Below are 22,347 nucleotides of genomic sequence, written 5' to 3'. Positions count from 1 at the left end.
TCTGCTGTTGTGGCCTAAAGATCTTATTTTCTCTTCCAGCCATGAATACCCTAGGATGTTCCACAATGGAGGATTATCCACAGGGAAGCTATCACTGGGGATCTGAAACCAAAGAATTAGAGCCCAATCCAAAAACCCACGGAAGTGGATGGAATATCACCCACTGACTTCAATTGCCTTTGGATCAGGTCATCAGTGAACGTGGAGTCTGCTCAAGCAATGGTCTCCCCAAAATAGGGTGGAGGTATGTCTGTAGTCAGCAAGTGAAGCTTGTCCTACTAGTGCATCTTCTGTATTTGTTTATGTATTTTAAATAAAGGAGTTCAGTTTTCAAAGCTAGCTGGCTGCTGCCTTTCACACACACTGAAATTACTCCAAAATTCAAAAGTAATTTTAAAACAAGTAACCATCTTTGAGGTAGAGAAAAGCAGAGAGTGAAGGTCCTCCCACATGTTTACAGCTTTCATTCTTCAGACAGCGTGCCTATCTCCCCACACAGCAATTGCAAGTCAGTTCTATCCCTCTAACTGCCTGTGTGTCTGATCAATGAGCTCCCCCTCACACAGAATTTCTATTCTTTATGCTAAATGTGTCTACTACGGATTATCTCAGTGTTGTGCTCCTTCCATGGTCAGTTTGCTGTGAAGTTTTTAAACTGCAATATGTTGTTTATGCTTCTGTGCAGAGCTGGCCTTGGCATTTTTGGGTGGTCCTGCAAACTGTATCTCACTACCTTGATTCCCAGCTTACCAAATAACAAATGACTCCTCTCTATCATGGTCATATCACTATGCACAGACTTGACAGAGGATCTGGGGAGGGGTAGTAAAATTATCCTTTGATATATCCCTCATGTAAACAGCTCTATTTACATATCCTGTATATGCACTGGGAGGGGTAGGGGATCTTTAGGATCTTCCCCACAGCTTGAGAAATGGAGCCTAGTGGCTTGCACTAGAATCAGTTCATATAGTTTCCACGGGCTCAAGCAGACGTTTAAGACAGACAAATGTCCAAAGGTCACTAGGCTCCCAGTCACCAAGGGTTGTGTCTGCATTCTGCTGATTTTATAGTGCTTTATGAACATTAGCTACTTAATACCTGCACTTAGCCTTGTGAGGCAGGTAAGTAGGATTTGTCCCCTTTTACATCTTGCTTTTCTGCCTTAATTTCCCTAAGTCACTTGACCTAGAAGAGCAGAGGGAGACGTGGCAGAGCTGGGATTAGAATGCAGTCCTTTCTTGATCTCAACCCTGCGTTCAGTCTACGGGAAAATGCTGCAGTTTTACACAGTTGAGCAGGCCCTCCTTATGGCCAGAGGTCACACTAGCTGCTGAGCACAGGAGCCAAGTCAGTTGCAAGAAGCTGGCCAGAGCTGACAATAATCCTACTATTGTACCATTAGTAGCAGCAGCCTGGGCTGTAATTAATTAATCTGGGGCCTTCCCAAAAGTCTAGGGACCTCAAGATTTTCACAGACCCTAAAGGCCAGTCGCAGGTGTCTATAAGATGGGAGGAGGGGCATGAATACCTTACTATCTACTAACTAACAAACCAAAAAAATCAGTGACAAGCTTCCTGTCCTAATAATCAGTTTTCATTAATCGATGGCTGTTCAAATCTCTCACCACAATGGCCAGAAACACTGAGATTCTCCTTTACAAGCCAGAATGCGATCGTGGCCACAGGCTTTGCAGGTCCCAAAGGTGACCTTTGCCTCTATATAGCAGCTATCAAAACTTTCCTAAACTGTACTAACATGTGTATTCAATTATGAACAGTGTCACTGTAGGCTGGTCCATTCCAACTTGGCATGAAATATAGCTGTTGTTATTGCCTGCTCTGTAATGGGCATCTAACATTCAACAGTTTATGGCTGTTTTACTGCTAACATTTAAGTTCATTCATGGCTATTCTTCCTCATTCCTACTCAAACAGCCTCTACACAATTACAGCACAAGGTATGGGGATGTTTGGTACAAGGTTCCTTCAGTGCTTACCTGAGTGAGTGGTTCAGGAGGAGGCGGTGGTAGTGGGAGGTCGAAATCAGGATCTGGAGGTGGAGGGGGCAAGTCATCCTCAAAACGTCCAGTGGCAGTAACAGGGACATTTGATTTATAACCAGAAGAAGCAGCAGCACAAACACCTGTTGAAGGCTGAGTGACTGCACTTTGTGGGTAGTGAGAAGTTTTCTGTGCTTGTAATGTCTTCTGTTCAACTTCACTTAGGTCTGCTACCAGATCAGCCATTAAAGCATCCAAGTCATTGTCCTCCAGTGCACTTAATGATTCTGTTAAGAAACGCACCCCCACAAAATACTTTAGAGAGTGGATGACATGAAAAACAGTTTGCAGTCAGGTTTCAGAGTAACAGCCGTGTTAGTCTGTATTCGCAGAAAGAAAAGGAGTACTTGTGGCACCTTAGAGACTAACGAATTTATTTGAGCATGAGCTTTCGTGAGCTACAGCTCACTTCATCAGATGCATACCGTGGAAACTGCAGCAGACTCTATATATACACAGAGAATATGAAACAATACCTCCTCCCACCCCACTGTCCTGCTGGTAATAGCTTATCTAAAAGCCATTTCCAGCACAAATCCAGGTTTTCTCACCCTCCACCCCCCCACACAAATTCACTCTCCTGCTGGTGATAGCCCATCCAAAGTGACAACTCTTTACACAATGTGCATGATAATGAAGTTAGGCCATTTCCTGCACAAATCCAGGTTCTCTCACTCCCTCACCCCCCTCCAAAAACCCACCTCCATACACACGGTATGCATCTGATGAAGTGAGCTGTAGCTCACGAAAGCTCATGCTCAAATAAATTCGTTAGTTTGCAGTCAGTTCAATGAAAACTAAATTGCGGAGGAGGATGCTAATTGTAGAGTTAAGGGAAAGGGGACAATTTTAAAGAGGGAGACTTTCATTTGGACTCTACAGAACAGGTGTATTTTGGGGATAATTATTAAGCTGATCATGCTCCAAGATAGACTAGAAGGGAACTTTCCTTTCTAAAAGAACTATATTAGTATCTTAGGCTTTGTCTACCCAGGAAATGCTCTCACACTGAGGTAGCTATCGCCACTTGTTGGGGGTGGTTTAATTATGCTCTCTCCTGCTGGCATAGAGTGGCTACAATGAGACCGGACAGCAGCACAGCTGCAGCGGTACAGCTGTGCTGCTCTAAGGTCCATAGGGTAGAGAGCGACCCAGGCATGTGTGTGTCTGGAGCGCCAGACAAACGGGCCTACACACAGCAGGCCCTCATGTAACCAAGCAGCCGAGAACCAGCCCAAAGCCTGGGAGAGACAGACCACTGACTGGGGACGTCCCAGCACAGAAATCAGGAGAAGCACTGTGCTAGGAAGGAATCATGTGAGATGGACAAATCGGAGCCAGACCTAGCATCCCTGTTGCCCAGAGCTGCACAGGACCACGAGTAGTGCAGCTTGTGACTTTGCACTGGGAGAAGGAGGGAGGCTGTACCTAGTTAAGTGGGGAGGTTGTCGCTCTGCGTGGGTTTGCAGAGAGCGGCAGACGAAGGCAACAGAGGCATTTCTTGGGGAAAATTTTACTGGAGTCAAAGTTGACCAAGAGTGCCCAGGACTCCCTGTTGGACTGGAACTCTGCCCAGGATTCCTGAACTCTGAGTCTAGACACCTTGCTCTGAGTCTATCCTTTTATACTGTGGTACCACTGGACCCGTGGGTTCTCATGTTGAATGTAACCCTGTTTTACCACTCCCCCTATCTTCTCCCCCAGTTGTTTTTCTCCATTCATCCCTCTATAAATAAATATTTCCCTCTCCGTATTAGCTGTACTATCCTGGGGTATGTGTGTGTGTGTGTGTTTACTCTGGGGGGGTGGGGCGGGGTTTGGAACAAGTGCCTTGGGGGTGGAAGGGCATTTCCCTGATGCGTTCCTGCACACGCCTTTTGTTGGCCAGAGCTGCCAGCAGACTCCATCTTATCCACTAGGGTGCTAGAGTTACACTTGGTGGCCCGTATGTAACCAAGCAGCCGAGAACCAGCCCAAAGCCTGGGAGAGACAGACCACTGACTGGGGACGTCCCAGCACAGAAATCAGGAGAAGCACTGTGCTAGGAAGGAATCATGTGAGATGGACAAATCGGAGCCAGACCTAGCATCCCTGTTGCCCAGAGCTGCACAGGACCACGAGTAGTGCAGCCCATCACTCTCCCTCTCTCCACAGCGCTCCCTCTGGACCAATCAGCACTTGCTCGTCCTGGAACAACCTCTGCCTCAGGACCAGGTTTTAAAGGGACTGTGCTCCCTAAATCCCAAGGGGCTTACACAGGAGTAACATCACTAAATCCATGCAGTTACACAGGTGAAAAACCAGTGCTAGTGAGAGGAAATCAAGCTGTGAGGCTTTAAGCTATAAGAAAATAATATCTGAAAAGTCACATTCCTACATACTATATCAGTCGTGCAATATGCATCAGTAACTTACCACACATAAACTAATACGCAGGCCTCTGAGGACCCGTTCAATCACAGTTCAAACCATGCAATTTCTCTTTTAAGATATTTTACCAAAACAGATCTAAACATTCCACATTTGTTTTGTGTTTTCAACTCTGACACACTTAAATGAGATAATTCTTTTAACTGGAGTTTCTAGCTGAGTCAACAGCTCCCTCCTACGATTGCTTAATGTAGGCCAGAGTTAAGAGATCCTGTGGCAAGACATTAGACAGAAAGGTGTGGTTTTACCTAGTCCAGGAGCTAGTGAGTCTGGAAGAACTAGAGGGCTGTGTCTGTGTACAGTGGTTTTGCAACAGGGTTGTTTGTCCCTTTTAAGGGCTGGGGGCAGGGAGCTCCGCCCCTGTTCTGGAGGGAAGCCCAGCAGTCAGGTGCTGGGAATCAGCAGACTCTACTGAGCAGCATCTACTGACTGGATGTGATTCCCTTGAGGGCTCCAGCCCCATAAGCCTGGTTGGGACCAGGAGAGAGCTGAGTCCTGCACAGATACAAATTTATATCCACAGATGCGGATATCTGAGGATAGAAATCAGTATCCCCTGAACCACAGGGCTCTCCCGGGAACTGCAGCGATGAAAGGAGCAGAACGTGGGGAGCTCTCAGGAGCCAGCAGCACCCTGTGCTGGCAGCTCCTCCCATGCGGCTGTACCGCTCCAGCCCCGCCCCCAGGCCTGTCCTCCGGTGCAGCTGTACAGACCCCAGACAGGAGACGCAGTCACACAGACAGCTGTGTAGAAGGGACAGGGGTGGGGCTGGGGCAGTACAGCCACATGGGAGGAGCTGCCAGCGCGGAGGGCTGACTTTTGGGAGTGGCGGCCCCATGTTCTGCTCCTTTTGCCTCTGCGGTTCCTGCAAGAATCCTGCGGTTCAGCGGATAGCAATTTCTATCCGCAGCTATCCACATCCGCAGATATACAGGGCTCTACTGAGAGTATACTTTCCTGTGAAGACAGCGGAAGGCTACAAGATGGCAAATGCCCTGCGGACCCTCCTCTCCCACAGCCTGGTGAGGTCCTGACCCTTCAGCTACTGGAGGTCAGAGAGCCCCACAATCTCAGTCTAGAACAGAACTGCTGCCTTTGTTATTATTCCATATTTCCCTTTGTCTGTATAATGAAGAATAGGCAGGGCCTTGAAGAAATGGCTACAAATGGAGCTGGGTTTGGCTGAGAGTTTCTCCCAGGCTGGCCCACTGTAGGGCCCCAATTCAAGGGAAGCACTTAAGCATATCTCTGAGCAGGGATGAATTTAAGCATGTATTTAAGGACTTTCCTGAAATGGGACCTAAATTACTTCTAAACAAGTCCTATCTTTCTTTACTGTAATAATTAGGACATTTTTGTGACATACACATTAAAACAATATGCTAACCTATATAGTTTCCAATATTCTCAAAGCTCTAGTCATATTGTTTTATTACTGAAAAAAGGACAGATACCCATAAATACAGATTCCCTACCAGGGCCAAGCGCAAATGACATTACACAGTCTTATTTTCCTTTCATGGATTCCATCTGTCAGACTAACATTACCAATCTTAGTTTTCAGTTTCATTAAACATTTAAATATGAAAGACATTAGGCCATGATTTCCCAAAGTGACTAGTGATTTCTATTTTTGGTGTCCAACTTGAGACACCTTCACAAGCCTGACTTTCAGAAAGTGCTGACTACCCATGCTCTGAAAATCAGACTTCTTTAAGGTCAAATGGAGATACCCAAAATCATTGGTTGCTTTTGACAATCATGGATGTTTAGTTTTTTACTCCTCCACTATTGTAGTATTTTTTAGATGTACCTGATGTCTGAATGAGCTCTCCCCTGACATTAGTGATGAGCTGGGGGAAAAGACTTCAGGAACCGTGTTTGCATAGACATGGCTATTCTGCCTCAGTATGCAGCATGATGGAGCTACTTTGCCAAAATGATCACCTTTGGCTGGTGTTGGGTTACAAACCACTTTAGTGCAAGAGTAATGACACGTGGTTATCCTTATTGTTTGAGTAAAGGGCAACAGAACTGTACTTAGACAGCCCTGGTTGAAGAGGTTGCCCTAAACTGAACCTTACTCTCTAAGTGGGGGGTAGGGATGTCAAATCCCAGTGAAAGACAGGTGATGGGGACTTGTATTTGTATTATATTGCTATGCTACCTGGTGGTGTGGACTCCGCCCAAATTGTCCTAGACACCCTTTGAGCTTCCCCTCTCTAGTGTTTAGAGACAGAGCTAATCAGACTCTATTCAGAGGCACTGTTTCTGTACAGTAATTACCAGTGCTGAATCACTGATAAGCAAGTCTAGGGGGTCTTAGACCTGGTGTTGGGATAGTGGCGAAAGGAAAGACAATGCAGAGGCTGTACTGGCAGTGAGGTTTCCTGCTACCTGAAATCACTAAGAGCTGAAATCACTGAAGACCTGGGTTAAGCAGTGGAACCTCAGAACATGGCATTGCAGAAGTGGCAGTGAGTGTCCAACAGTGGCAACACATGACCACCAGCAGCAAGGGCACACAGCAACCACAGAGACATTGCTTGATGCTCCCCACACCCTTTGTGGAATAGAAGGTGAACCCCTGTGACCACACCTCTGAACTCTGGGTCTTCGCTAACCAAGGACAGCCACATGCGCGGAGGATGGGGGAGTGATGTGTTAAAGGCACATTCATTTGTCAGACTTTCCCACCACAAAGTGGGAAACTGAGGCAAAGGACACCGCCCCATGCACTGTGGGGCTGGGATTCTGCTTATGGTGGCATGCTTTTGAACATGGTTGTGGGGTTTTCCCAAACTATTGCTTGGTTCCCTTTTCCTTTTATTAAAAGTTCTCTTTTGTTACCCAGACTCAGTGCTTGGGAGAGGGGAAGTATGATCTCTTAGAGGTGCCAAGGACTGGTGGTAAATTTTCTCAGATTATTGGGTTGGGGCTCAAGCTGATTCTGTTTTGTATTGTTAAGAGGGACTCCTAGATACAGAACCCGGCCCTTGTTGCTGTTGATTCCAACTGGCAGAAGGCTGACAAACACATCACAGCAACACTACATAATCCTTCCAATCACTTACCATTTAAATCTTTAAAGCCAACTGTAAAGTTATATTCTTTATTAGATTCTTTGGGGGATGGAGGCTGGACAGTTTCCACTCCTAAACTCTGTGGAGATGGAACAAAAAGAAAGGAGCTGATGATATAATTATCATTAAGATACTAATATTTACTGACTACCTTCCCTCTAAGCTGCACAGCCGTGCGCCCGGCTATCAAGGGCCACTCAGGCATGCAGCAGGGAGAGGCGCCTCTCCCCTGGCCCTGGAGCTGCCACTGTAGGGAGAGGCACTCTCTCCCAGCCCCAGGCTGCTGTGGCGAGAGAGGGCTGAGGGGAGTCCTCTCTGCCCGCCGCAGCCCCAGGGAAGCCAGCACCCAAAACCCTTCATCCCCAGCCCCACCCCAGAGCCCGCACTCCCAACCGGAGTCCTCACCCCAACCTTATGCCCCAGCCCTGAGCCCCCTCCCATACCCCAAACCTCTCATCCCCAGCCCCACCCCAGAGCCCACACGCCCAGTCAGAGCCCTCACCCCCTCCCACACCTCAACCCTCTGCCCCAGCCCTGAGCCCCCTCTCACACTCCAAACCCCTCGGGCCCACCTCAGCCATACATCACCTTCGTATTGATGCACATAACAAAATTCATTCTGCACATGGATGTAAAAAATTAGAGGGAACATTGTTTACTGACCAGGTTACACTGATAATTATTCTAACAAACTCAGTTCTTCCCTCAAGAAACAGAAACCCACATACTAGTGTGTTGGTCTTGTTTACTCCATGATGTTTTCTATGGGTGAATGGCTTCTTTAAAGGGAGAATTTCTCTAGCCTGCAGTTTGTTCCTAAGAATGCAGGTTGGGGACTGGTGCTTTAGAAAACTATGAGAAGCATACAAAATTAAGGCAAGGAAAGAGGATTCCTCTCTGTAATTCCCACTGATGAAATAGTTAGCTCTAGCAGCTAAATGATCCCAGAAGTGTTTATATTTACTAGGTTGTCTGAAACTGGTGACAATTTTCCATAAAAAAATTAATAAAAACTCTTTTTTACTAGTTCATTTCTTATGATTTCCCAGCTCCACAATGTTAGTTTCTTATGAACTTGTGCAAAGCTGAAAATGTGAACTCAAAATATCACTTCTGCATTATGACTAGTCACGCTTGCAAAAATAGAGAAGGTGTGAATAGGGAAAGGAAGGAAATAAACACATAAGATAATTTCACAAGACCAGATAAAAGGAATTAAAGAAAGGAGTTTATATACAAAATAGAGAAGACAAAAATGGCAATCATGGCCCCTGATCCAGCAAAGCACTTACTACTGGCCTGCTTTACCTTAAACATTTTCTTAAGTGCTTTGCTGGATCAGCACTCAAATGCATAAAGGAAATGTTTTAATTTTTTTTTTTAAAGACAGGAAATGGTATTTCATGCTGGTCAGAAAGGAAAACTGAAAAGAGTGGAAGTACAAGCAAACTGAAAAAGACAAATCAAAGGACAACAAGGACAAGTGCAGAGTCCTGTACTTAGTATGGAAGAATCCCATGCGCTGCTACAGACTAGGGACCGAGCGGCTAGGCAACAGTTCTGCAGAAAAGGGCCTAGGGGTTACAGTGGACGAGAAGCTGGATATGCGTCAGTGTGCCCTTGTTGCCAAGAGAGCTAATGGCATTTTGTAGGGGCAAAAGTAGGGGCACTGCCAGCAGATCAAGGGACGTGATCATTTCCCTCTATTCGGCATTGGTGAAGTCTCATCTGGAGTACTGGAGTCTTGGACCCCAAACTACAAGAAGGATGTAGAAAAATTGGAAAGCGTCCAGCGGAGGGCAACAAAAATGATTAGGGGGATGAAGCACATGACTTATGTGGAGAGGCTGAGGGAACTGGGATTATTTAGTCTGCAGAAGAGAAAAACTAGGGGGGATTTGATAGCTGCTTTCAACTACCTGAAAGGGGGGTTCCAAAGAGGATGGATCCAGATTGTTCTCAGTGGTGGCAGATGACAGAACAAGGAGTAATGGTCTCAAGTTGCAGTGGGGGAGGTTTAGGTTGGATATTAGGAAAAACTTTTTCACTAGGAGGGTGGTGAAGCACTGGAATGGGTTACCTAGGGAGGTGGTGGAATCTCTTTCCTGAGAAATTTTAAGGTCAGGCTTGACAAAGCCCTGACTCGGATGATTTAGTTGGGGATTGGTCCTGCTTTGAGCAGGGGGTTGGACTAGATGAGCTCCTGAGGTCCCTTCCAACCCTGATATTCTATGATTCTATGAAAGAGAAAACAATGGACGTGCAGAAAAGTAGTTAAAAATTAAACATGAAGAGGTAGTATAAATGAGAATCAGCCCTTTCTGTCTAAGGCCTGTTTATCCTGTGAATGTGCCATATCTACATCTACGTTCGGGCTTGTTTACACTGCCAGAGTGGTATAGAGAGACCTTAGTATAAATGAGAATAAAGGCCCAAAGACAGTAATAAAAGGGAAGAAAAAATACATTTCACAGAATAGTTTAGGGAAATAAGAAGCTAGAAGAACCAGTTCTTAGAAAAAGTTCTAAGAAAAGCAGGGGGAATATGAGGAAGACATAAAGTAAAAATTAACACAAAGCAAAAGTAGTTTTTCTTTTATATTTCAATATTTTACTATGAAACTAATTACTCTAAAAGACCCTGTTCTCAATTATAACTAAAGCTGTTAAAAAATCAGAAAGCTAACAGGGAACCAAGTGTTTTGGTTTTGATAGCCAAGACGGTCATATTAAATCATGTTTTCCTCTAGGCTTTCAAGATGCTTCAAGCAGAATTCCTATTCAGTGTCACAAAATGTTTGGACTTGAATTTGGCAGACTGGAGTTCAACAAACAGAAAGACTTCAGAACTAGAGGCTTTAAGTAGGGCACCTCGAACAAAATTCCAGATGACAGTTTAAGTGTTTCAATCAAGTATAATTTAATTTAAAACAAATTTAATGAGTATAACAAGTTTTTGGTTATGAATTCTTCCTCAATCTTACCAGTTTTGGTGTAGGAAATCTTCCAAGGTCTTGGGTTTAGAAAGAGACTCATGTTGTTTTATAGTTCTTTCCAGAACAATATTTCGTATACACATATTCCCTAATACCATCAGTGTTGTGCCATTCATATTTTGGCACATGTGGTGATGAATCACTATGCTAGATGTCTTTCAAATAGTCAACAAATTAGTAAAAAACATTTTTGTCTTCATTTTCATAGTTTATAGTTCACTCAGTTTAGAGTTTATAATTGTGAAATCCTCATCACTGGAGGTTTGCAAAAACAGGTTGGACAAACAGGGATGGTTTAGGTTTACTTGGTCCTGCCACAGCACACAGGGCAGGACTCGATGACTTCTCAAGGTCCCTTCCAGCCCTACATTTCTAGAATTCCGTGCTTCAACAGGTTACAGTTCATTTAAACATGAACGCAAAGTGTTCATCCATGGTGATTCAGATGCAAACTCTTCTTGTTTCCATAGCAAAACGATTGCACATTCTGGGGCTAAGTCTACTAGGAATCTGAATTAACTTTTTGAAAAAGGCCTCTGATATCATGTTAGAGCTGCTTCATGTTCTAGTCTACTATAATGTCACTTTTGTCGTTGTGCAGGCAACATGATTTAGAGAAAATCAGTTTTAAGTCACTTTCAAAAGACTACCTGTATTTATTCAGTAGGAAGGTGCAATGAGTAGTTGCAGAGGAATAAGGAAGGTAAGGTGTTCTCCTTGTTTCCCTCCCTTATAGTAATTTCTCTTATCCCTTGTTTTCAACCAGATTACTTACCTGCGTCAGCAGGTCCATTTCCCCCAGTAAATTGCTGAACATTTCATCTATATCATCACATGTCTGCTCCATCTGAAAAGAAATAAACCCATGGACAAGAACATCAGCATTAGTCTGTTTAAAACTTTGGAAGCAATTCTATAAACACAGAAAAAAACCCCACTTCATCCAGTTAATTTCTTACAAAGCCTTTCCAATTTATATTGAAAAAAAAAAACAGTTTCTTATTCATGATAATTTAGCAGATAAATCTTTAAATAATTTAGAAATAATTGATTAATTAGGACTCTGATCCTGCATATTCTTAAGCAAATACTTAATTTTATGCTCTTGAGTAGTTTCATCAGTCTCGGTGCTCAATGTATAATCTATATTTGATTAAAAGTCACCAGGTAATAAATCTGCACCTTAAACAACTAAAACTGAGGGAGGGAGAGAGGGAGAGAAAAAACTGAAAATTTGAGGCTGACAAACTCCTGAACACACAGTGTGAAGATTTCAGTCCTTGGCTTAAGCCACTGTAACTACAAGATTTTAGCTGGGCTGTTTTCTAGTACAAGGACTGGATACGGTTTGATCCACCTAATTTTTTGTCTTGATATTTCTCCCTATGTTAAACCAAACATTTCTTTATTTGAGATACCTCTGGTCTTACACTGTTGGGTGTTTATTGCAGACCATCAAAGACAGAGACAATGCAGTTGCTTCTGAGATACAGGAACATGCTAAAAGGTACTTGACCTGGGAGCCTGGCAAACTGCACTCTCTCACTTAGGGGCTCAACCCTGCAAGGTGCTGAATACTCTGGAACTGATCCCACAAAACATTTAAACACTTGCTGAGCTGTAAGCATGTGAGTAGTTCCATTGACTTCAGTATGACTGCTCATGCACTTTAATGTCTTGCAGGATGGGGCAAAAGTGCTCAGTACGTCACAAGACCAATGAGCTCTCTAGCTGTGGTCAGTAGGGGACATGGAGAAAGCCTGGTGATTGCAAGGAGTGGCAGGAAAAGGGGACCGGAGGTTGCACCCGTCTTTAGGCACTTAATTTTACAGAGCACCTAGAGTCATAACTATTCCATAATTATACAATAAATACCTTTTCTTGAGAATTACTTGGTAATTTTACTTGGTTACCGAACTGTACTAAAACTAATGGGGGCTGGGATTTTTAAAAGAGCCTTAGGGAGCTAAGCCCCTGCAGGTCCCATTAAATCCCTAACTCCCTTAGGTGTCTCTAAAAATCCCAGCTGAAAGCAAAGGACTGTGAACCTAAAAGATTCTGGTTTCAAATCTGGTCTGAGTTCCTGATTCACTGTTGTGTGAGCTTGGGTAAACCAGTGATCTGCTTGTGTCTCATTCAATCCAGCTGGAAACAGCACAGCAAAACAAAGGCCCTTACTGCAAATCAGATGCTGTATCTGAGCTCAGCTTTCCTAAGGGAAAATACATATAAGAAGGCACGGCGAATCTTGAAAATTTTTGATTTTATGGTACTTGTGTATTATTATTTTTGGAAGGCAAAAGTTAACGTCACTATCCTGAGAGTGCATGGCACTGACTATGTACATACAGGGTAAATAGTTAGAGTGGTCAGTAATTAAACAATTCTTACCTGCTTAATTGCCCTGCATAAAATAAAGCAACATCAGGTCCAAGGTAAATGTTGTAATTTGTGGGGACTTCTGGCACTTCTTCAAAACTGTGATGGAACCTGAGGATGCCACAGTCTCTCTCCTCCTAGCTCCCTTTAACCACCACTCTAAAGCTTCCTGTGTATCACAACTCATCCAATGAGGCTTCCTTTTAACTTGAGTGCCCCACTGGCACTCAGTACTCGCCAGAAAGGTCTCTAGTAGAGCAACATGAGCCGCTCTGCCTACCTCCCTTGGGCCCTCTGGCATGGGGATAAAGACGATATGTCATCATTTGCACATTCTGTAATCTGGTGTAAAATGCTATAGTCATCTAGCAGTTTTACACCTACTTTGGACTCTTTGCACTAGTGTAAATAGCTAAACAGGGCAACAGAAAATCTGTCCAGGTGCATGCACAGTGATCTGAGGTCTTACCAACCCAAGGGAACCCAAGATTGGGAACTGGACTCAGAACTGCTGCACATCAGTGCAAAATTTCACTACGCAGCCATCTGGTACACCAGATATAGTTTAATAGTCAATTGAGACATCTGTAACTTGATTGTCCTTTTGTATATGTATACACAGTTACTTTGACTACATAAAAATATTTTGTATGATTTAAATACCAAATGACTGCTTATATAGGGAGCAATGCTTAGGCACCATGGTTCTAGGAGCTTTATAATACTTATGGATAGATACAGATGCTTGGCAATGATCTACAAGATTGAGATGTAGTATTAGACATGTAAACACACATATCAGTTCAAAGTGAATGTTTTTATTACATTACAAACTTTCAGATTTGGTTTGTTTTCCTTTGCTAGAAGTAATTTTTATTCTACGGAGTTAGGGAAGGGATATCAAGGAGACAATTGCCTATAATACCACTGTACAAACAAAAATGACTAATACATATATCAAGAGTTTAATTTTACATAATCACAGATTCAGGAGCAATAACCAAAGGTATGTGGAGGTTCTGTAATTTACCGGGTAGGGGTAACTGATTATTAAATCCTAATTCAGGTATTGGAACCATTAGCCTTACAGCAATAGCCAGACTGCAATTTAAGCATTTCCCATTATACTTAGGATTAGGGGAATGCAGAGTTTTCATTAAGAGACAGAGATGTGTTTGTATTTGATCAGACACAGCAAATTCATGCTTGTCATGTGATGAAAACAGAGTTGCAGTATATCACCAAATATATTGTTGGTGCTTAATAAATAACAAATTCTTCTTAATTTTCCTGTTTTCTACAATTTAGCAGGGAAGGAAAACTATCAGCTATAGGAATACCATTAACTCCATGAGCCTGTTGATTTGATTTGACTTTTTTTAAATGATCTACTTATGTTTAAGGACAAGGCTTTGCTAAGTCAAAATTATACTTTGCTTTTTTTAAAAAATGCACAACAGGAATGTAAAGAGGGCAACAAGTACTTTCCGGTTGCTACAGAAGGTCTTGTCAAAAGAGGAGATTGCTTTTTTACAGTGGATGAAAGGATTAGGAGGTGAGATGGTCTAAACTCAGACGGAGCTAATCTTGTTGAGAGTTGAACAATAGATTGGTGAAAAAAACTGATGCAAGAGAACTGGATGTTGAATTCTCTAATAGTTCACCCAATTTATCAGATTATTACAAACTCTAATATATTTAAAGCCTCTCTCTTGACTTTACATGACTGACTCTTCAGATCCAATCGATTCATTGGGAAAAATAATATTTCCATTTAGAAAAGCAATGTTCAAAGAAATCTCAAAGGATTTCCACTGTAGAATGGAACTGGCTAGTCACTGCTGATTGTTACTTGATCGGTCAAATAAAGGGCATCGTAATATCAGATCATTCAAATATGATATTAAACAAATGGGCAGCCCTACAAGTTCCATCTTATCTTCAAATAATGATTAGGAAGCATACCATGTCTAGCTCAGGCACCACTTTCAGTGAATAGATATTCATCATGAACACTAGACTGATTACACCGAGATAGTCATTGAGCCATCTCATTTACTAGTGTCCATATTTTTCTCTTGTATTTTTATAAATCATTCTCAGGAGAACAAAGGTAATGTTCCCATCACCAAATCTTGAGAGCAGAGATACTACTTTTAGACTAAAGTATATTGAGTTATCCCTTAAACTAACACAAGTGTGCCCAAAATTCAACAATGACCTTGGTAAGGGCTAAACAGGGCACTGATTTTAGACTAGAGCGGTGTGAAAAGGCTCACCAACAGCAATGGTACCATATCACAGATCTGGTCTGGAGGCTCCCATGGATTTAGCCATATTCACAGACTTGTCTATCCGTATTGATAATTGGCTGTGTGAGTGAAAAAAGAAGAGGGGGACCATGCTGCCATTCCACCTATGTCCCTGTCCACCTAGCCCTTCCCCTTTCCCTCCCCCGAGCCCTGTTCGGGATCCTTCCCGAGCTCCCAAGACTCTCACCACACCTCCAGGTACAGGTTCAGCTGTACATCCCAGAGAAGGCCCAGAAAATTCCTCTACAATGGGCCCTCTGACTTTGGTGCCGCTGACAGCTTCATAGATGCAGTGATAGTCCGGGCTCTACGAATCCATGTTCACAAGGAACCTATGCCTGATCTTGTGGAAACAACAGATGGGACCTGTCCCCCAGATCATGATGCAAGGGACCACACAGCTAGAGGCTGCAATACAGGGACACCGGGAAGCACTGCAGTTCACTATCCGCATTTCACTCTAATGCTCAGCAAAAACTGGCTGGCATGTCATGACCTGCACATCCACTAATGAGAGCAAAAGGGAGACCCTCCAAGTCCCCAGAAAATACCAGGACTTCATCAACATCTTCTAAAAGAAAAATGCAGACCCACTGCCCCCACACCAAGACACTGACTGTCGGATAGATCTGCAACATCAGGGTCAATATGCTGTATGGCCAGATCTATGCAATGTTGGAGCTTGAACTCCTGGCCTTCGGTGAGTATATCCAGGAGAACACAGCTGAAGGGCTCATCCATTGTGTAATGTCTCCTGGTCCTGCCAGGGCTCCAATCCTCTTTGTATAGAAAAAAGATGGGTCCCTATGTCTCTGTGTAGACTGCTGGATGCTAAATCAAGAGGCATTTTGGATCCAATACTCCTTCCACTGATCCCAGAGCTGCTGAACCATATCCAATCTGCTTGGGTGTTCACCAGACTAGATCTTCAGGGGGCCTGGTACAGTATACACCAACCATAAGAACCTAGAGTATTTATGTAAAGCCAGAGCCCTGAAACAACAACAGCTCCGATGGGTGCTATTCTTTCTCCATTTTGATTTCACTATGGCCCATCAACCTGAAACCAAGAACAAGAAAGCCAACACTCTGTTGTGCAAGGGAGAAAACTACAAGGAGGAAGATAACATAATTGGGAAAGACCCTTCCTTCTCAAACCTCACAGTGCAACATGATCTCCTTACTTTAATCCAATTGGCTGCTCAAGACGACCTCCTGGCCAAGACAACTGCAGTTTCCCCAGAGCAACCCAATGGTCATACCAGGCAGTGGTGTACTGTGACAGATGGAATAACATATGTCCCGCCAGGATGCCCCCTCTTGAAAGTACTCTGGATATGCCACGATGCCCCCTTAATGGGCCATTTTGGCTACTCCAAAACCTTATGTCTGACCTCCCACCTCTTTTTGGTGACCCCCAGGTATGGACAGCGATTCAGACTTATGTCAGCTCCTGCAGCATGTGCGCTTGTGCAGAAGTTCCACTCACAAAATGCCTCGGCACCTTTATGCCCCTAGAAACTCCCACTTGATCCTGGACAGTGATTGCCATGGACTTGATACAGAACTTCCTGAATCGAATAAACGCACCACCATACTCACAATAGTAGATCAACTGACTAAGACGGTTCACTTCATTCCTTGTGCACAACTGGCCACAGCAACTGCTCAATTTCTATCCACATGCGTCTTTTGTCTGCATGGGCTCTCTGAATGTATCAGATCTGACAGAGGGTCCCAATTCATCTCCCAATTTTTGGCATGAAGTTCTCTAACTATTAAACATCCATACCTGCTTATCATCTGCGCACCACCCCCAAACAGATGGCCAAAACAGAGTAAACCAAGTGCTAGAATGGTACATGTGATGTTTCACAAACAGCCATCAGGATTACTGGTCCTCTCTTCTCCCATATGCCACGTTTGCATATAACAACACTGGGTCACGTCTCCACAGTCCAAAGTCCCTTTTTTGCCAATTATGGTTTTCATCCCATGCTCTCAATGACCTCCCAAAATCTGGAGGCCTGAGATATAGTACAGCAAATCCACCACATTCAGGAAGAACTCAAGGAACATATGGTGGAAGCAAAAGAGGCCTATAAGCAAATATGTGGATTGCCAGAGACAGGAGAGCCACGAATTCATGGTGGGCTGGAAGGTCTGGCTCTCAACCAAACACCTCCACACAAACAGTTCATCCCATAAACTAGATGAGTGTTTCTCAATCTTTTTGATATCAGGGACCGGCTTGTTGCCTTCCTAAACTGCGTCAGGGAGATCTCAGGGACTGGCATTAGTCCACGGACCAGTCTTTGAGAAACATTGAACTAGATCACTGATATTCGAGACCATTTCAGATTTGCCAGCTAATTACCCTGTCACTGTTAAACTCTGCCTGCCAAGGTCACTCAAAATGCACCCAGTCTTCCATTCACAGAAAACCCATTTCTGGACCTAATGCAACCAGCTTCACCATCCAGCCAGCTCCAGAACCATGAAGAATACCTTGTCCAAGGCATATTGGACTCCAAGATCAAAAAGGGGAAATTATAGTAACTTGTGGACTGGGAGGGGTATGGTCCTGAGGACCCATGCTGGGAACTAGGCTTCCCCACCCCCAAGTTAATAGAGGCTTTCTACAAAAGCTACCCAGACGATGCAGAAAGTTTGCCCCTAAGGGTGAGAGAGTGATATGAGGAGCAGCAGGTCCAGAACCTGGGTTTGCAGATTCTGCGGGTGGCAACCACCCCCACAGTAAGGATTCAGGAACTAGAAGCCAGGTTGGCAGAGCCTGGGATAGCTGACATTCTCACAGTGCCACTGGGAGGCCATGCAGAGCCACAGTCAGGGATCATTGTGGAAAGTAGGCACTGCAGGACGTACCACCCAAGGGAGCCAGAGTGACAGTACCCTGTGGCCCTCTGATTGGCCAACCACCCTATTTAACCCTGGAGGGTGCTCCAGGAAGTTGTCTGGGCAACCACACAGACATTGGGCCTGCTGCGACTCCAGACCTCACCTTGTCTCCTGATCTCCTGACCCTAATTTCTACCTCCTGATTCTAGCCCGGTACTACCTATGATCTCCGGTCTCTGATCCCAGCATGCCTTTGACCCTGACTCTTGCTTATTGAACCCGTCTCGCTGACTAGCATCTCTCACCTCAGCCCAGCTGTGACTGCTAGGCCAGACAGCCTACGACACAATCCCTTACATCCACGCTGCCGCCTAACAGTTCTGGCAGCAGACACACTCACCAAATCATGAGCCTCAGAGACCCACACACACCACAGGATGTGCTGCCTGTGGAGGGCCTGACTGACAGGACATTCCCAATTCCTGATTGGTCTGGACATACGACTTAAATCTGGGGAGGATACAGGAAGTTCATCTGTGCAGCTAGGCAGAATCCCAGCTAGCTGCTGCTGAAGACTCTGCTTCGTTGTTGTGCTTCTTATATCCAGTTTCTGACTCGACCTTGTCTTCTGCATTTGACTTCTGGTTTCTAATCCTGTATTGACAAATGACTGTTTCCTGATGTTTGGTCATGTCTCGTGCCACTTGGCTAACTACCCATGACCCAGCGCTGACATCAAGGGGCCATGTGGTAGGTGAAGCATATAACACAATACATTATTGCTCTTTATTTAAGTACAACACACACACACACACACACACAGAATACAGGTCATATAGAAAACAACCACCAATCTGAACAAAACATCCTTCACTCAAGCTCACTCTTCCCTTGGGCATCCTTGGGGGACCAGCTGTGTTCAGGTAGACAGGATCCCCCTGTGCCTGACCCGGCTCCTGAAGCAGCTTCCCTCACCTTGAGCTGGTGAAAATGGCCCTGGACCCTGATCTGCTCCTGTCCTTTATAACCTTCCAATCCCTCTGTCAGAGGGCTACTAGATCAGCCTCCCCAAACTACCAGGCAACTTTGTTGCCAGGCAATCCCTCCCCTAACAATCAAGTTTTCCTGGCTGGGAGCCACTCTATCATCTATAGTGTTTGTATTAGAAGAGAGAACCATCCCAAGTTAATGACCCTCTATTGTCAGCCTTTTATCACTAGGACTGAAATTCCAAGGCAAACATGGAGGCAAAAGCACAACAGAGAAAGCAACTAGCCTGCGCACTCAAAATGGAGATGGTGGCCTGATAAAGATATACAGAGAGAAAGTTCATCATCTTGCACAGAATTCATAAATTGTACAGACAGAGTCCTCAATCATCACAGAACACTTGTGACATTTTCAAAACGATAGAGTGCTATGAAGCATCCAAACAGGGTGAGCTTGGAGACAAGTATCCCCTTCGCTTCCTTCCCCGTTCCCCATCATTTGGTTCTCTCTTCTCTTGGGCCCTTAGTTCCATTCCTCCTTCTGCTGATTGCTGCAATAAGAATGGATAGAGAATGTGGTGTGGTGGGTGGCTGGAATCTATCCCATTCAAAAGACATGCTGCTGTGTATTGGACCAGCTGCCCAGTGGCCAGGGGCCTTTACAGCTAGTTCTTTAGGATTATTCAACCAGAAACGCAAAGCAAAGTTTGGCAATATCTCAGCCTGTAGTAACTAAAAAATAAAACAGGAAAAGGTTTGCACAAGCCTCTTTAAAGTTAAACTGAGTTTCAAGCATAGTCCTCATGTATAACCATTTAACATTTACTCACGTCAGAATTTTCTGAACATACTATAATTACAAGTAACTCCTGAGGGAGCTATAAATGAAAGCAATTAAGGAAAAAAATGCAAATACAACAACCCTTTATAGTCTGTTTCCCTTGTTATTTGTCTGAGACAAATACAAATAGAGCGGGGGGGGGGGAAATCAAAATTAAAACAAAAACGAGGAAATTGTGGTTGTAAAATAATAAGAGTTGTCAGGGAGATGCCAGGGAGATGTCAGGGGAAGTGCAGTTTGTGAAACGACTTTTAACCTATTCTTAAAAGGACTGAAGTTCAAGTTGACAGTATCCCCTTGAGTTACTTTCGAATAAGAGCAAAAACACAGGAAAATGTGTTTGTTTTGTTTTTTCAAAGATTTCACATATCATTTATTCTCTATATCTCCAGAAAAACCTCATTTCCCCATCTGAGCAACTTTGACCTTAAACATTCCCATAACTCTCATACTGTATGAGACTAATTGGAACTTTGTTAAAACATCAAACTGAAGAAAAACTATCAACCTTCATTATTCAGCTTCTGCAGATTAAGTCCTATTTTAAAGGTTCCTGTTATTTAGAAATGTCTTAGCCAACTCACCAGTTCACCCACTTTGACTCATAGATCCAGTTATTCATTCTGTATCCACCATTCAGTCCTACTGCACTAGTTTCCTGCTTAGCCTTTTATTTTTAAATCTCTCTTCTGATTTCCCAGCCTCTTTGCTGCTACTTCTCTTACGTTAGATATTTACAGCTTTGTGAAACTGACCAATCTGAAGTCATTTTATTCTGCTATTTGTACTTTGCATCAATTTGTCCAATGAAATCAGGTTTCTGCATCTTGATTTCTCTTTCTGTTCTGGTAGCGTTAGATGAAAGGACCCTTTCTTCCTGACCAACTGGGCTTTTGCTGCTCACTAATTCTGCTGCCATTTCCAAAGTCCTGTAAACATCCATTTTGGGTGGTGTCTTGTACAAAGATGTCTCCAGCTGTTCCTAATTCACTGGTACCACTTCTGCAGTCCCTTGTCTAGCTGATCATCACAACAAACTTCCTGGATGCTGGATTTCTGAAAGTTATCAGTCACAGCATGCAACAAGTGTTCCAGATCTTACAAGCACTTTTGGAATTTCTTGTGTTAAGGGAGGAGTTTGCACCAGAACTTATCTGAAGCTATGGGCAAGGAAGCAAAGATGCTTCAGCACCATGGCAATTCAACAGTTTCAGGGCAAGATGGCTCAAGGGAACCTGGGGAGGGAAACACTGCCTGATGCAACTTGCTGCCATTGCATTAAGGAACAGCCCATCCTCTGAAGACAGTGGGCATTGCTAACAATGGATAACAAAGTAGTAGTGCACACACTCCCTTACACTTTCTGAAGCACTAGGGAAAGAGTCTGACCTGCTTCTTGTAGTAGGAAGAGAGCCTGAGACATAAGCCCTTGTATCAGAGGCCTGGTATGAGGCAGGACCTGCTCACAGAATCTGGCAAGGACAGGGATGATATTGCAAAAATACACATTACTAAGAAGTGCTAAGCACAGAGTACTCATGCAAACACAACCTGATATCAAATGGTACCAGAACATCCCAATATCAAGGATGGTATAAAAACATTCCCCACGGATAAGAGGAACACACTGACCCCTCCTAAAAGATAAGGTCAGGATGACAGTACGTAATAGAGATGTTTTGATTGAACCAACATGTACGAAGTGATGGATAATAACTAGCCACGTCTGGGGGCAGTAACTAATTATGTCAGAGTAGCAGTACTAATTTGTTTGTATGAGGGTATAAAAAATGTAGCTCAGAGGGAGTATCTTTGTCCAGCCAAGAGGGGAATGCAAAGTCCCACCATTCATTGACATGCGTCCATTGACATGGGCATACATGTCTTAGTATCCTCGTAGAGTCTGCCAGGTGTGATTACCGTGCAGAATGACTGTTGAGTGTGCTTTTGGCCTTTAAAAGCGTGCTGGCGCTGCCTCTATGGGAAGCTGAACCTGGCCGATGGCAATATTCCTATGCTTATAGCCGTGTGCTGTACGCTCCATAATATTTGTGAAGGAAAGGGTGAAAGCTTCACTCAGGGCTGGACTACAGAGGCTCAGCGCCTGGAGGTTGAGTTTGAACCAGAGCTATTAGAGGGGCGCAACATGGGGCCATAAGGATCAGGGATGCCTTGAGGCAGTAATTTGAAGCCGAAAGCCACTAATATTTGTTGCTATGCTCGAGAATGCAGTGCTTGTAATGCTAGGAGGTGATTGGTGCAGACGATGCAATATGTGGGCTTAACGTAATTGTATGTTGCTTTGCAGGGCTCTTTTTGCTTTCAATTAATAGAATAAAGATTGCTTTCAAACCAACACAATTCTTTTATTAAAAAAAAAACACAAAAAAACATC

The 22,347-nt window shown here is 43.9% G+C and overlaps 1 protein-coding gene across 3 annotated transcripts in view; it reads right to left on the bottom strand.

Moving 5' to 3' along the window:
* Nucleotides 1-22,347, bottom strand: part of APBB1IP (amyloid beta precursor protein binding family B member 1 interacting protein) — a 107,164-nt gene that overhangs the window by 58,210 nt on the left and 26,607 nt on the right. For all 3 annotated transcript variants that reach the window (XM_077808230.1, XM_077808229.1, XM_077808231.1), the window contains exons 2-4: nucleotides 11,348-11,419; nucleotides 7,569-7,656; nucleotides 2,001-2,290 (exon numbers count right to left, since the gene is read on the bottom strand). In XM_077808230.1, coding sequence (XP_077664356.1) covers nucleotides 2,001-2,290; nucleotides 7,569-7,656; nucleotides 11,348-11,419 — 450 coding nt within the window. The remainder of the gene's footprint in view (nucleotides 1-2,000; nucleotides 2,291-7,568; nucleotides 7,657-11,347; nucleotides 11,420-22,347) is intronic.

The sequence above is a fragment of the Eretmochelys imbricata genome, chromosome 2 (assembly GCF_965152235.1).
Source record: "Eretmochelys imbricata isolate rEreImb1 chromosome 2, rEreImb1.hap1, whole genome shotgun sequence".
In the NCBI taxonomy this organism is placed as follows: domain Eukaryota; kingdom Metazoa; phylum Chordata; order Testudines; family Cheloniidae; genus Eretmochelys; species Eretmochelys imbricata.
Note: the sequence above shows the minus strand (reverse complement) of the source record. Positions and strands in the feature narration are given on the sequence as shown.